Genomic DNA, 16378 nt, shown 5'->3' on the forward strand with positions numbered 1-16378 from the left:
TGCTTACTGGTCCATCCCCTCACATCCCTCATCCCTCATCCCTCACTCCTCATCCCCCATCCTGTTGCTAGGAGGTTGGCTCCAGAAGCCACATCTCTCAGATCTCATCAGAGCAGCTTGGGGGTACAAAAGGAAATCCACAGGGCCCTGGGAAAGGAGAGATGAGTTTCTCAGCAGGTTCTGGTGTGTGCAAAGTGGTTGGATTAATTAGGTCTGAGCACTTGAGATCTTCAGGTTGGGTAGCAGTGAGAGGAGAGAGGGATGAAGCAGCCTCTGGTTACCTGCAGTGAGATGCTAGAGTTGAGATGGGGTCCCTGTGGTCTGGGAAAGAATGGGGGCATTCAAAGCCAGAAGGGGTCTTCGAGGAGGAAACTGAGGGCCAGAGCAGTGAGAGGAATTGCTGCCAGAGGTCACACCCTTGCAGAGCACTGAGCTGACCCTTGGGCTTCAGCATCCCAAACCCAAGGAGCTGCTGCTGCTGCTTCGGAGGTTAGAGTAGCTTAGTCATGTCCAAGGGGGGACAAGTGGCCATTTGCCAGATGCTGGATAATTGGTCTGATGAGGAATTAGTAGATGGCGAGGACTAAAGCAAAGAACTAAGAGCCCATTTGGGACCACCGAGAGATCCCACTGCTTGCTGGAAGTCCTTTTGGACTCAGCTCCTATGCCATGGGGGGAAAGACGAGGTAGGGCTGCCAGGTGACCAGATGGGGCTGGGGGAGAGAGGTCAGTCAACCTTTCTTTCCTCCACTGGCCTTCTCCAATTTTCTTTGGAAAGCAGCATCTCCTCCCATCGGATCAGCTGGGAATTCTGCCCTGAGAGCAAGACGGTCCACGTCCACCCTGGGTGGCGGTGCTGGTGGACGGACACGTTCTGGAACTTTCTATGGAGTTAAGCAATGGGGGCTGAGAGTATTTTGTCATGAGGAAGGGCCCCAACCCCCTCGATGGACTTTGCCTCTCCCTGTCCCCTCCGAGCGATCTGGAAAACAAAATTCACATGGGGCAGAGAGAGCAAATTCCAGGACTGGAGGGAAAGCGTTCAGGAAGTTGGGAGTACCTGAGCAGAGGGATGCCAGTGGGAGTGGGCTTACAATGCATCATTCATGGCTGCACAGGCACTATGCATCCGTCTGAAATAACACGATCTCTCCACCCTGCAGTCAAGAATTTGCAATCTCCTAGGCCACCTTTTAAGAGAGTGTGTGCCTTGTAAAATGCCCCTCCTCGAGGAGGGAAGGAAACTGCCCAGGAGCCAGGGAGGGAGGGAGGGAGCAAGGGAGGGAGGGAGGGAGGGAGGGAGGGAGGGAGGGAAGCAGGCAGGCAGGGAGGCAGGCAGGCTGCGCTGCTCTGCCTTCAGTGAAGCTTTCCTAATGAGGGCTCGCTGGGGGGGGGGGGGGGCTGTGTCTGGATGAGAAGACAGGCCTTGGGAGGCCTTCCTCCCTGTTCATTTCTGGGCTCCTTTACCCTTTCCCTTTCCCCCTGGATGTTTCAGTTCCTCCCTCCTCTTCCTCAGCTTGGATCCAGCAGCCTGGGGTGGCAAACAGTTTGCTCTCATTCATTCAGGGTAGTGCTCTGTTCTGTTCGGCACCCTAATCTTACCAGGTCTCCTTGAAGCCTCTCTGGACTGATGTTCCTCCATCCAGGACCCAAGAGCTCCTGCTGACCAAAGGCTTTGGCCAAGCCAAAAGGACCCTGGTGATTCCTGGGCTATCTTGGACCCACAGCCCTCTGCAGAACCATGCCCAAAGCAGAGGACAACATCCCCTCCTCCCTCTCCTTCCCCACCTCCCACCCCCCCCCCACCCCTGGGAAACGGTTTGGCCTCTGTCCATCACCCATGTTTCTTTTCTTTACTACTCGGAGAGTCCAAAATCAAGAGCCAGCTCTGTCCTGGGTGACCTTGGGCAAGTACTTTGCCCTCTCTGGGCCTCAGTTTTCTTCTCCAGAAAATAATGAAAAGGGTTGCACTAGCTGCTGTCCGAGGTCCCTTCCAGCTCTGTGGTCTTGGCACCTAGGACTCTGTAACCCCTGTTCTTGGGATCCAAACCAGCCGAGAGGCCCTCATTATTTTGTCTCGCTGTGCCTCAGGCCCCCCATTCCCACACCTCGAATTCTTTCTTGACTTCCCATGCCCATTTTCTCTTCCCACTTGCAGTCTCCAAGGGACCTTCCTGGAGAGTTGTACTTCTCCAGCACTGTGTGGGAGAGGGATAGTAATGGTTCTGAATTCCTCATCCATTGGAGACAATAGGGTCATTCTTCCTTACCCAGAGGACATTCAACAGTGCCCCTTAGTGAATCCTGGTGGCCTTGTAGATTCAGGTGGCCAGGTCCAGATGCCAGTTACTTGGACCTAATGACTACTTTAAGCAGTGACGAGTCAGTGGATCCCAGATCACCGCCCAGCCAACCATCTCTTGGATTTGGGAGTGCCTCTTACCCAAAAAGCAGATTGCAGCAGAGCTAGAGGGACCACCAAGAAAGTCCTATTAGAAGTCATCTCATCCACTCTCATTTTACCTGAGGAAGTGAAAAGACTTGCCCAAACTCACACAGCAGAACTCAGATTAGGAAATCCACATCCTTTGATTCCAAACCTGGGCCTCTTTCTCTTATACATAATAATAATAATAATAATTAGCATTTTTAGTGCTAGGCACTGTGCTAAGTTGTTGTTTTTTCCCAACCCTTACCTTCTATCTTAGAACCAAGTATTGCTGAGCTGACTTGCCCAGGGTCACACAGCTAGGAAGTATTTGAGGTCACATTTGAACCCAGGACCCTCCCATTTGTAAGCCTGACTCAACCCACTGAGCTTCCCCATGCTAAGTTATCTCATTTGATCCTCATGCAGCCCTGGAAGGTAGGTGCTATTATTATCCCTGTTTGACAGATGATGGAGAAACTGAGGCAGTGATCTGGCCAAGGTCATGCAGTTAGTCAGTGTCTAAGACCCAGTTGGAACTAGGGGCCCCCAGACTCTAGCTCCAGTGCTCTGTGCACTGGTGCCCCCTAGCTTCCCACCCCCCTCTCTCCAATCCCTTCGTTTCCCTTTTAAAATTTTATCAATGCTCTTCATTTCCATAGTATCATAGGCATTTCCCAATATACACCTCTTCCTCCAAGAGCCCTGTCATCATAAGCCAGGATGACTGAGGAAATCCAGCCACCAGAGCAACTACATCTGACAACTTGCACACCATTCTGCACCCGTGGCCCTCCACGTGGCAGTCATTCTGTTTCCTCATCTCTCCTCAGGAGCCCCAATTTCAACTCCCTCTTTGTAGAAAGGAGGAAGCTGGAGCCCAGGGAGGGAGAGGCCAAAGACCTGCCTGTATTCAGGACCCGGCTCAAGGTACTGAGGCTCAGGTGTGGACCAGTGTCTGTTGAGTCCTGGTCTTCCATGAGGCCAAAACAACCAAGTGAAAAATTCAGCCAGATTGGCTTCTGGGTGCACTGAAAGTCTCTCCTGCTATCTCCCTTCCCCCTCTCTGTTCCCTCCCCCAGCCCCCACCCAAGTAGTTTCACTGATTAACCCTTGGGCAAACATTTCAGGCCAAATGATTTGTGTGTATATATTGGTGGGGCCACCTGAGCCACTGGCTAAATAAATTGGCCCCACTGAGCCCTGAGGGGCTGAGACCTTGAGCCACCTCCTTTCCCTCCCCAGCCCTCACTCTCTCCCGCTCTTTCTCTCTCCTGTTGCTCTCTCACTCTCATGCACTCTCTCACTCACTCTCTCCTGCTCTTTCTCCTGTTCTCTGGCTCTTGCTTGCTCTCTTGCTCTCTCTCTTGCTCTCTTGCTCTCTCTGTCACTCTCTTTCTCACACACTCTCTCTCTTGCTCTTTTTCACTGTCTCACTTGCTCACTCTCTCTCTCACTTGCTCTCTCTGTCTCTGTCTGTCTCTCTCTTTCACTGTCACTCTCTTGCTCTCATTTCTCTGTGTCTGGTCATTTTCCTGCCATTGCCCGGCTCCATTTGTTCCTGTGCCATGTTCATTGAATGAAACCATCCCCTTTCGCACCCATTCAGGTCTATTATTCATTCAAGCCATCCACACCATCCAGTTTGTATGACTAATTGTTCTATTTTGAGCTGCCCTGAAATCTGATGGCTTCTCTACATGCTTTTAGCCCTGCTCCTGTTTTCTGGGGCCTAGTGCCCCGTGACTGGCTCTTGCATTTCTATGTGAGCTTGCTTGGCTTCCCCTCAGCTGCCAAGGCTCAGAGGGCAGGGGGCTGCCCAGCGTGTGCCGGCCTTTCTGGGGTGGGCCCTCTGGGAGAACAAAACTGGCTCCCCCAGTCCTCTGAACTGCCGGTCATCCATCTCCTCCATGCTGACAGCCAGCAGGCTTTGCATGGTCCTTTGCTTCCTGAACATTTTCTATGCTGGTTTCCAGTGAGGATGGGCGGCCTCCATATTGGATGGGCCAGGGCCTGAGAGAAGGCACACTCACCTTTCTTCTGCCTAGAGATTGTCTGGCCACCCAACCAATGCGTGGACACATTTACTCATAGTGGGCCTGTACCCAGTGGGGAGAACCCCAACTGGAGGGCAGCATCTGGCTCCATGGGCACCCATTTAGAGGCTGAGACAGCTGCGAAGCACCCTGGCATTGGAGGAGAAGCAGGGGCTTTTTGGAGGCCATAGCCCTGCATAGGGAGGGACCTGGCACTGTCCTTTATCACCTGTGTCTCTGGGCCTCAGTTTCTCCTTTCTTGAACATTGGAAGGAGATGTGACTCTTGTGCACTGAGTTCTTCCTTGTTCTAAGCTCATACCTCCCGAATGTCCCTGCCCTCTCCCTGCTCCTATTTGGAGGTCTCCGGGGTTCTGAGATCCGTTTGCTGCCCCCTTCTGATTCCACACACAGAGAACACTTGAGTCTGAGTCCTGTGCAGTAGCTCCTGCAGGGGTTAGTGTTCTCCTTTCCTCTCCAGGAGGCAGATGCTGAGATGAGATCTAGGGAGACTTGCCCAGAGGCCCAGATCGCCTGGCTCCCAGTGCCCACACCACCTAGCCTTGTCTCTGCTCCTCTGGCTCTTGGCATTTCCCTACAGCACCGGTCTTGATCTCATCAAGGTCTGGTGGGGCAGAATGGTCTGAGAGGCAGGCAAGGGGTTTGGGGAGCATGAGGCCTTCATCCACTGGAAAGACAAAGAGCTGGGTTGAAGTCCTAGAGTTGGGTGAGTCTCAGTTTCCTTATCTCTAGAATGGGAAGAATCCTACCTGCGGGCCCTTGGGAGTGCTGGGGAAGTGTGGCTCGGCATGATAAGGATTCTTAATAGAAACTCCTCCAAAGTCTCCTCAGGCCAGAGATCACCTCTTGTTCCAGACAGAGCCTGTCTTCTTCTGACAAATGCTCCAGCCTCCACAGCTAGCAGCAAATCCCAGGGGGGAGGTTCTTCTCCAATTCCTTCAGCTTCGGGCTCCTCCTCTGGTGTCTGCAATCCCAGCCTTGACTAAAGAATCCTCATGGCATGGCATGGCAGGGGCCTCGGCCACTTCCCCTGGCCGTGGAGGCTCTCTTTGGCATGAATTGCCAACCAGTTCTCCTAACTAGGGTTCCAGTGCAGGGTCAGAAGGCAGCATACATCAGCCAACAAGCAGTGTCACCCCCTTGCCAGGCAGAGGAGGGAAAACTGACCAAAGGACTGGACAAAGTAGTCCAGGACGAGCTTGATTTCATTCCATTCCTGGCAAACCCTCAAACGTTCTTTTAGGGGTGACTCGTGAGCATTTCCAGATCGAGGGCTTGTTTCAGAGACAGCCCATGCCAGAATGATGTCCCTGCCCATTCCATCCGAATGGGTACATCAGGGAAACGTCAGTGGGCCACCTAGGCTTCAGCAAGGTACTTGAGAAAGTCTCTGAGGTTGTCCTCATGGACCAGATTGAGAGAGAGATGGGACTCGGGCAGGGTCAGCCCCAAGGAGTGCTAATTAATGGGCCAATGCTAACTGGGATTTCAGACCCTAGGAGCCTGCCTTTGCCTCTGCCTCTCTTCCTTTTTTGCCAGTGACTTGGGGAAGGCATAGCTGGCACACATATCAAATTAAATGGGGAAACCAGGCTAGGAGGGTGAACAAACCCATCGACTGAAGGACAGATTCCAAAAGGCCCCACTAGTCTAGACCACTTGGTGGAGCCTACCAAGATACAAGTCAAATGGGATAAAGGAAAATCCCGTAACTGAGTTCTAAGAAATGAACTGACTAAAGCACAGAATGGACCATTTGGGACTAGACAACAGTTCCTTTAGGAAAGACCTGGGGGGGTAGGAAGACTCTAAACACAATAGGAGCCAGCAGCATGACCAAAAGCAGACTGTCTGCTGTCCTTCCTCCTGATGAGGCTGGCCTAGAATATGGGGTTCACTTCTGGGTCCCACATTTCAGGAAGGAGATTGCCAAGTTGTCTGAGGTTGAACAACCTCCTGGGGGAGGGGGAGACCAGGGGCCAAACCATATAAAGATTCACTGAAAGAACTAAGGAGAAGAGAAGACTCAGGGAGACCCCAAAGCCACGTTCAAGTATTTGAAGGACAGTTATGAAAAGGAAGACTGGTTCTCTTTGGCCCAAGGAGCAATGGGGTAAAGTTTGCAGAGAGGTGGATGCATTCCCAATACAAGGAGGGATTTCCTAACAATTAAGGGTAGAACAATCTAACTTCTTTTGTAGTGAGAATTTGGAAGCAGAGGCTGGAGGACCACCTGCTGAGAGAGGAGGGCCTTGTGCCAAGGAGTAGATGAACTAGGTGACCACCTTGCAATTCTCGATGGGTGCCGTGGTTGGGGTTGTGAAAGCTCGCATCTCAGTGGGAAGGCCTAGGCAGGAAGATGGAGATGGAGTGGAAAGTGGCAACACATGGATGGGAAAAGCATGTTGAGAAGTGATCAGAACTGGGCAAAGGGGAAAAGCAGAGGATGGAAACAAGGGGCTTAATGAATACAGTTCCCTACCTCTTCTTCTATTGAGTTTTCATTCTTTGGTGTATAGAGGCAACTGATCCTGCTCATGCCTCATGCCCCTTCTTACTCTTCGGTGATGGTCTTGCCTATGTGATCTCATTCTCTCTCTCTCTCTCTCTCTCTCTCTCTCTCTCTCTCTCTCTCTCTCTCTCTCTCTCTCTCTCTCTCTCTCTCTCTCTCCCTCTCTCTCTCTCTCTCTCTCTCTCCCCCTCCCTCCCTCCCTCTCTCTCCCTCTCATCCTCCCTCCCTCCCTCCCTCCCTCTCTCCCTCTCTCTCTTTCTCCCTCTCTCTTTCTCTCCCTCTCTCTCTCTCTGTCTCTCTATCTCTCTGTCTCTCTCTCCCTCTCTCTCTTTCTCTCTCTGTCTCTCTCTCCCTCTCTCTCTCTTTCTTTCTTCCTCTCTCCCTCTCTCTCTCTCTCTCTGTTTCTCTCTGTGTCTCTCTCTCTCTCCCTCTCTCTCTTTCTCTCTCTTTCTCTCTCTTTCTCTCTCTCCCTCTCCCCTCTCTCTCCCTCTCCCTCTCCCCTCTCTCTCCCTCTCCCTCTCCCTCCCCCCTCCCCTAACTCTCCTCTTCCTTTCTTCTACCTCCCCTTCTTCTTGTTTTTCTTCCTCCTCTGTCTCTCTGTTTCTCTCTCTTCTCCCCCGCCCCTTTTCTCCCTAAGGCTTTTCAGATGTGCCCTGATGCCTACATAACTGCAAGCCCTCCCTCCTCTTTACCACCAGAGTGCCACCCTCACTCAACTCCAAAGAATCCAAGAGCCAAGACAACATGGATGCCCCAATAACAGATGATTTTCCTCAGACGCTGCCCATCGAGCAACTCTGCTCCATTCACGTCAGCAATGAATATGTGGAGCGACCTGCCATCTCCTGCCACCAGACCCTCTCCAGCTCTTCCCTCGCCCAGCAGGCTCACAAGTCCGATTGGTCCCTGTCCACCATTCCCTCAGATTTGCCTCGAAGCCTCAGCCAGTGCCACCAGCTCCAGCTGTTGCCACAGCATCTGAGCCAACCCAGCCTTGCCAGTTCCATCTCCCACACCACCATCACCTCCGACCAAAGGCTTCTGACCAGCATCACTCCATCCCCCTCAGATCACTCCCTCATCTGTACCCAGCCTCAAGCAGGAGCTTTGAAGGTGGAGGAGTCTCAGAAAAGTGCAGCCGAGAAGCTGTCCCTCCACACTGGTGGGCACCTCTTCATCTGCGAAGAGTGTGGTCGTTGCAAGTGCATCCGCTGCACGGCCACACGCACCCTGCCCTCCTGCTGGCTCTGCAAGCAGCGTTGCCTCTGTTCTCCGGAGAGCCTCCTCGACTACAGCACATGCCTCTGCTGTGTGAAGGGCATTTTCTACCATTGCTCCACTGATGATGAAGACAACTGTGCTGACGAGCCCTGCTCCTGTGGGCCTGGTTCCTGCTGTGCCCGCTGGGCAGCCATGAGTCTCCTGTCGCTGTTCATGCCTTGCTTGTGCTTGTATCCTCCAGCCCGAGGATGCCTCAAGTTGTGCCAGCAAGGCTACGATGGCCTCCGGAGGCCAGGCTGCCGATGCAAGAGTCACACCAACACCGTCTGCAGAAAGATCTCCTCTTCCAGTGGGGCTGCCTTCCCCAGGTCCATGGAGAAGCCCGTGTAAATGCCTTGCAGCCTCCCCCCAGCCCCTTCTCTCCCCCTCCCCTTCCCTTCACTCTGTAGGAAGGAAGGGTGGGGGGTCAGAGAAACAAACCAGCCAGGACTCCAGGGCTCGCCCCCATCAATCCTGCCATGCCATGGGGCTGGCCAAGTGCATCTTGAGTCCTAGGCAGCTTGTACTTCCCTCATTGGCTCTCTGCACCCCCCCCCCACTCCTCCCTTAGCCTTCCCGCCCCTCCACTTACCTCTCAGCTTTTCCTGCCCCAAAGCAAAAAATAAATGAAAAATTAGATGATCCAAAGACATGGGATTTGCACATTGAAGACAAATTGAGCCAGCTTCTGGCCATCTGCCCATGGCCTCCTCAGTGCTGTGTGGCAAACAGGAGGCTCCCCGACATGGTTTCCTTCCACACCAGATTCATTTCCCCAGTGCCTTCGGGGGCTTTCTCCTGAGATGGTTTTCAAAGAGTGACATGAGGCCACACAGCAAGCATCCAGGGAGTACCTAATCTAATTGTTCTTTCTTCTCCCCCCCCCCTTTTCTTTCTCTTGGTCATCTACTTGTCACTATCGTTCTCAGATTACTCCTTCATCCCTTCCTTGCTCTCTCATCCTCTCCCTTCTCCCTTCCTCCTCCATCATCTCCTCTCTGCTCTCTCATCCCTTTCCCTCATCTCATACCCTCTCTCATCCTTCATCCTTCCACACCCATTTCTACTCTCTCTCATCCCTTTCCTGCTCTTTCACCCCCCCATTCTTTCTTCCCTTATCCCATATCCTCTCTCACCTCCTCTGTTCCCTTGTCCCCACCTCATTCTTCATCTCTTCCATTTCCCTAATCCCTTCATCCCTCATCCCTTAACTTTTCCTTTATCACTTCACTCTCCCTCATCCTCATCCCTCATCCCCTTCTCGTGCCACATTTCCTTCTCCATCCTTCATCCCCATTCAGTTGCCTTATCCCTCATCCCCTCCCTGATCCCTCATCTCTTCTCTCTCATTGGCTTTTCCATCCCCTTCCCTGTCCCACATCAACTCTGCCATCCCAATGCCCTCACCCGTCCTCCTCCCCCACCTTCTCATCTGGTCCCCTCACTGCTCCCTCCCCCACCTCTTCCCCATGCCTCTGTCCCTACCTGACTCTTTCCCTAACACCTTCAGGAGTGGGGTTTCCCAAATACCTCCCCTCTGCTTTCTTCCCCCTGCCGTGCTATTTCCCAGTCTTACAAAAATGGATTCATGTGATATATTAATATTTATGTGATATATTAACCAATAAGCCTGCCTGAAACCAAGATGTGTGAGTGTGTGTGTGTGTCTATGCACTCCACCACCACACTCACACATCTCAAGGCATATGGGATTAGGATCAAGTCCTCCAGGCTCAGTCAGCTGGAGTCTTATCCTTTTCCTCTCAAACTGGATGGCCTTGGGCAATAAAAGGGCGGAACATATAGCCCTTCCTTAGATATCAATAGCCCTCAGACTGCATGATTCAAGTTCTGTGGATAGAATGATAAGATCACAGAACTTAGGGCTGGAAAGGACTTGAAAGATCTTGCAACCCATTTGACAGATGAGGAAACCGAGTCCCAGAAAAGGGACATAGTGTGCCCAAGGCCAAATGGGACAATTGTGATACAACTGGGATGAGGACATGGGTCTCCGTTCTCCCAGACTGGTGCTCTTTCCCTGCACCACATCAGATATCTTCTCACCTGGCCCCCCATTAGCAGGGCCACAATCTAGCCCCTTCTTAGCTATTGTTCAGGAACCAGGGAGAAGTGAAGCAGTGGTCACCATCCGATGTCAGCCCACTACTTCCCCATTTGTGATGGTTAAGGCTCACTCGTGGACAGCCCTATTGATGGGGCCAGCGTTGCAGCTCCCTGGTACAGTGACTTAGGAGGAACTGGCATCACTACTTGCTCTTCTCACTGACCAAGAGTGGCCTGCTGGAAGACCGAAAACAAAGACCCAAAAGGAGACGTCACCGTGTCATCTCTCCTATGGTTCCTCAGACTGACTTTGCTCTTCCTTGTCCCTCACAGCCTCAGTGGAGGCATTGGCCAAAGCACCAGGTAGCTTGGACCCGATTTCTAAGGGAAATGAAGTTGCAGATTCCGAAGTCCAAGGCCCCAGGTGTGTGACCCACCATGTATGTACCTCCCTCTTTCCTAAACTGACCTCAGAGCACCCAAGCTAAACTTCCTTGCTTGTGTGTGTGTGTGTGTGTGTGAGAGAGAGAGAGAGAGAGACTGCCTCTCTGTTCTCCAATTGGTCAAGGTCACACACTGCAGAAGAGCTGCAGGGACAAGCTCCCCAAGGGCTGCTCTGAGGAGAAATTCTCCGATGCAGAGTGGCAGTAGCTCTCCCCTCCTGGTGGGCCTGAAGTTCACCCAAGGATTCCAAGGAGGTGGAGGTTGCCCCCTTCAAAGAGAGGAGCTCCAGCCTCGTTTCCTGCTCACCCATGCTCCAAAGTGGGCGAGCAGGTATGTGTTTCGGTTGGGAGGGGCATTCTGGGAGTTCCCCAAGAAGAAGAGGAGGGGAAAATGCATGCATCCTGCATGAATGCCAAAGGTGGGAGATGGCCCAAGGGCACGAGAGTGGTCACTCTCGAATCTCCTGCACCAGACAGACTGGCATGTACTGCCCGGCAGCCCTGCCCAACTGGCTCGCTCCTCTCTGTGGAGAATTGCTTTGATCTATTTTTGTACATAGAAACCTAACGGTCTGATGGTTAGAATGATTGCTTTCCTAATATTCATGATATTACTGTGAATGGTGCCATATGCAAAGGTTTGCCTTCTTGGTACAGATATGAACCCCAACAAGTATCTAGAACCTTCTCTGTTGCTTTGGAACACCCCCCCCCTTTGTAAGCCACTTCTTCTGCTCCTGACCATGCTTCAGATTGCTTGTCCACTAAAGGCTGTGACCAGCTCTCTGGGCCCCCCAGTGTGCCTAGAGCTGAGCTATATCAAGATTTGCTGACCCTAGTGCATTGTGCCTAAAGCTAAAGCTGTTCTATGGGTGTCTGCTTCTTGCTCCCATATCCCGTGCTGACAGTAAGTAGCCTTTCCCCTTCGCCCCCTTTGACATCCATGGGTCCTTATCCTGTAGTCTCCATTAAGGCTGATTGCCCCCAGTCACCAGCAATGGGTCCCCCCACCTCTATCATATGGCTGCCCAAGGGGCTTTCCGCTCAGTGGGCTTTGGAATGGCCCACCAGCTGCCTCCAGGAAGCTGAGAGGTTCCCAGAATCCACTCTGCTCCTAAAGCAGAGCTTTTGCTTCCTTCCAAGTTGACTGAACTTGGGCAGCATCAGGTTCACTTGAGATAGGTTTAGTGGGGATTCTTGTGTGTATCCTTCCCATCATGTACAGACATGTACCCATATACATATATGTAGAGATGCGTGTGTATGTGTATACACACATGTGTATTTAAAATATAGACGACAAAGCCCTAAGCCCTTCAGAGAAGCTTGGTTTCCCTGATGTTTCTACTTTGTGTCATGTATAGCCTAAAGAGCACCCTTTAACAACCAGTACTCCTCCATCCTATATCTCTGTATATAGCTATATCTAGCGATGTATATTCTGTGTGTGTACACATATATGCAATTAGGCCGTTTTTCACCTCTTAACCTACTTGCTTTCTACATGTTAGTCCCATGATATGGTACATGTCGTTTGTGCTAAGGGTTTTCCTCAGGTTCCCCACACTACCATAGCTTTAGGACAAGCCCTGGTATGATGAGAAACCCAAGTGAGTAACTCTCCCTTCTGCCAATTCGAATTCCTCCTCACCCAAGACCACCAGGGAAAAGAGGACGTATTCAACTCATTTGGGCAGAGACCAACTGGCTCACCTGGAACTGAGTCCCAACTTGCAGCCCATCTTCCACGATTCTCCTAGCGTTCTTCTGAGATGTTAGCATTAGCAGCCAGTGCCACCCCCATCCCCTCCCAAAGCATATCTGCAATTGGCAATGTGTCTTCATGGCATGGGAAGATCTTCACAGTGTCGAGGATGGTTCCTGTATTCCTTGGGATGACTTGGTGCACTTGATTCGATTCCAGAACCCTGGGATAGAAAGGTGGCATCTCGGTAGAAGGTCAGAATGCCCCGCTCCCATTCCAGTGATCTGGGATGCCGTAGGCCAGTGGGAAAGGAGTGATAACAGTGAGGACAGAGAAGGAGTGAGGCTTCTGCTTCTGGCACCAAGGTTCAGGAGTGCCCCATCATGGACCCAGGGGCTAGTTAATCTGGTCAAGCACTCCAGTACAGATGCTGCCGGGCTTAGCAAGCACGATCCCCCCCCAGAGCGCCCCAGCACCCTCTTGTTTTTGTTCCTCCTAACTCATGTCTAACCTTTTCTTAGCTCCAACAGGATATCCCTTTGTCCCTAAGCCATGGCTGTCCCTGAGGAAAGGTCTTAGGTGAAGGCTGAAGTTCTGAGTCCAGACCAATATAGGGACCCAGCCGCTCATTGGCAGAGCTGAATGGCAGCATCATCAGCTGAGCTTAGACTGAGTTCAGAGCCCAAACAAGGAGAGAGAAAGCCTGCAAGGCCTGGGAGAGGGCTCAAGCCTGCAGATCCAGTATGAGCTGTCCCTTCAGTCCCTCAGGAAGCTGTCTTTAGACTTGTCGGTGGAGTTGGGTGCAGGTAGTATGGAGAATGGAAAATGTGAAGCACTGGTTTGCAAGTATGCCCAATACCTTGAGCTTGTGCGATGCCAAGCTTTCCTTTATTCAATGCCTTTCATTGTAGAGCAGAGTGGCCAACAGATGTAGAGAGTCCAGACTACCCACGGAGGGCCTCGGATGAGAATCCGAATTGAAAGGTCCTTTAGCAGTCCAAGTCCCTCGAAGGTCCTGGGTGGGTGGGTGGGTGGAGGACTTGCCTAATTTCCCACAATTTCAATCAATAATGATTCCTCAAGACCCCCTATGTGCCCAGCACTGTATAACAACACCTCTCAATCTAGACTGTGCTATCACTGTACTACTCTCTTTCCTGCTTTGTGCAGGAAAGAATTTGGTGACTCTGATTAACTGGTGCTAAACATACAAATGAAAATGAATTTGTTCTTGCAATCCAAGGACTAACCAAGTCTGAAAAGACCATTCTTCAGAGGAAACAAAAACAGTTCTTACTTTGGCTAGCTTTTAGAAAAGTGTGTCTGCATGCACACACACACACACACACACACACACACACACGCACGCACGCACGCACACACACACACACACGCATACACTCATGCTTTTAGGCTATGTCCACATGCAATCAAAACAACTGGTCAGTGGAGCCAAGCCAGTGATCAAATAGTCAATGCAATTTGGACATTGTGAGGACCCACCAACTCGTCGATTACCTTGAATTTTCCCATTTCATCCCGTGGTTGTGGCATCTTTCCATTCCTACCTTCATCCAGTAAGAACTTGGTGTATTTGTGACTTAATCCTGAGGAGGCCCTTGAGTTTCGTGCCAGCATTAAGTTAAAGAATCTTGGTAAAGCCTCCAAATGTCAATGATTTGGATGGATTGTCCAAAGGATGTCAACTATTTAGATGATTGGCAGATTTTCTTCATTCTTTGTCCAGAGGGGTTGTCACATGAATGGGACCATTGAGGCCCTGGGCAAATTTTAAACCAAGGTTCCCATTTTTGTCGGCCTTGGTAGGAATAGAGAATAATGAGTAATCCTAAAATCTACTCTAGCTGAAGAATGAAGCTCAACGCAAGGTATCCTCATAGAATTTCCATGGGTCAAACATTCCACATAGACTTTTGTTCCTTTCTGATTCCTTTTGAGGCCAGTAAGTTTACATTTGGGGACAGATTCCCTCTAGAGCAGTCAGAAAAACAGCCTATGCTGATGCTGAGATTGCTGTATAGCAACTTCTTTTATTAGAGAAATAGAATTGGATTGGGAGTCATAGGCCCTAAGTTCCAGACCCAGCTCTGCTCCCAAATGGCTATGTGACCATGAGTACATCATTTAACATCTTTGGACCTCATCTGATCTGTAAACTGAGGACATTAATGTTTGTCCTTCCTCACAGGGCTGTTAGGAGATGAGGATCAACTGAGATAGTGGATGGAATGGAAAAGTGCTTTGAAAAATGTAAAGAAATAGGAAGTATCTTCTGGGTTTTGAAGTCAGTTCATGTAAAGTCCATGGATGACAAAAATGGAAGAGACCTTCAAGGTCATCTCATTCATACCCTGACATGTTACCGATGAAGAAACTGAGACCCATAAAGGTTAAATGATTTCTTAAGGTTCATCCAGGAAGTAAGTGGTAGAGATAGGTTCACTTTCCAAATCCAGTGCCTGCTCATTTCAAAGTCATTCAAATATGACTCCCAAGTATCTGAACAATAAGAGAAAACCGGTCATTCCCTAGAATATCATTGGACATTTTAAAGATCAGCATGAACCCCAACCGTCCATACAGATTGAACTCTGGAGGGGATTTGGCTATAGTGATACTCAAAGAGGATGAAGTTTGGAACTTGGTCTGACTCTCCCAGGACTCCATGGGTCCTGAACCAAGAGCAGTCATTGCCCCAGGTTGAGACTCCGGCCATGGAGCCTAAAATGAATGTTCATTCGTAGACACAAGCCCCACTCATTGACTAGAAAGAAAATCATCTTTGGGATTCACGTAGCTGGATGGGATTCAGCACTGCCCAGATCCTCAAGTTGTCCCTAAACTATAGAGAACTGAGAAATGTTTGGAAAACCAGACAATGTGTTCTGCAATTTCATTCTTCTTCCTTTTAGGACTTCTAGATTTCCTCTGATGGCCTGGTCTCTCCCTCCCCTACCCCACCCCCTCAGACATTCAGAAGGTTGACATTGTTTCTTTGGTTACAAATGGCATTCTAAAAAACGTATCCAATGGTATTCAATTCTCGGTCTTGTTTTAAGGTATGATATGTATGTATTTGTAGTCTATCACTCATTTTGTCAATCAATGCTCTTTACCATTCATGTGCATTTATTTTCAAAATTCATTGTAAAGGAAAAAACCCTTTATTTTCCAAAGCACCATTTTGTGCAACTCTTTGCAATGCTGAAAATAAACCATGTCTGAACTAAATAATCCTATAGGTGGTGTGACAAGACACTAACAACAACTATTCAAATAAAGTTATATATATATATATATGCATAATATACATATGCATACTATATGTATATCTATACCACCACAATGTGTACTCTTCTCATGTGTGGCAGGGGGATGACCATTTGAAGTCTTCAGGTGGATTTGGATGAGCTGTATCAGATGGCCTACTTCCAGCAGGATATTTCTTCCCAGAAGCTGAGCTAAGAGGCCACAGTATCCCAGGCTACCATTAGGAAATCTCTACTCTCCTGAAGAAGCTCCCCAGTAATAAATAGTTCAGGTGCTGAGACAGACAAGGGTGTGAAAATTGCCCCTCCCCAGGTCAGAATTGGATCCCATGAGGAGAAAGATTGAAGAGTCGGAAGAGCTTAGACGTGATCGGGGCTGTCTAAAAGGAGAATAGGCTGCCTTGTGACATACTGAGCTCTCCATCCCTTAAAATGTCCAGACACGATCTGGAGCATCCCCAGGTGGGGAAGTTGCCCATGAGTTTCTTTTATGGGCAGAAGGTTGAGTTAGGTGATTTCTAAGGTCCCTCTCATCTAAAGGAACAATATAGTTAAGCAATCCATGCCCCCTGGCATGAAGAACACCATGACATATGACCCAAGACCCTGGAAGGATG

General features: G+C 50.2%; 1 protein-coding gene across 5 annotated transcripts in view; it reads left to right on the plus strand.

Moving 5' to 3' along the window:
- The window catches only part of SPRY3 (sprouty RTK signaling antagonist 3), a 19388-nt gene extending 3550 nt beyond the window's left edge, over positions 1-15838 (plus strand). For 2 of the 5 annotated variants that reach the window (XM_056809562.1, XM_056809560.1), the window contains 2 exons: positions 3262-3358; positions 7695-15838. In XM_056809562.1, coding sequence (XP_056665540.1) covers positions 7741-8607 — 867 coding nt within the window. In that variant the 5' untranslated portion in view covers positions 3262-3358; positions 7695-7740 and the 3' untranslated portion in view covers positions 8608-15838. Of the gene's footprint in view, positions 1-3261; positions 3359-3384; positions 6762-7633 lie in introns of those variants that run through there. The other 3 variants (XM_056809563.1, XM_056809559.1, XM_056809561.1) reach the window with 3 other exon arrangements.
- The last annotated feature ends 540 nt before the right edge of the window (positions 15839-16378 follow it).

This window comes from Monodelphis domestica, chromosome X (genome assembly GCF_027887165.1).
Source record: "Monodelphis domestica isolate mMonDom1 chromosome X, mMonDom1.pri, whole genome shotgun sequence".
In the NCBI taxonomy this organism is placed as follows: Eukaryota; Metazoa; Chordata; class Mammalia; order Didelphimorphia; family Didelphidae; genus Monodelphis; species Monodelphis domestica.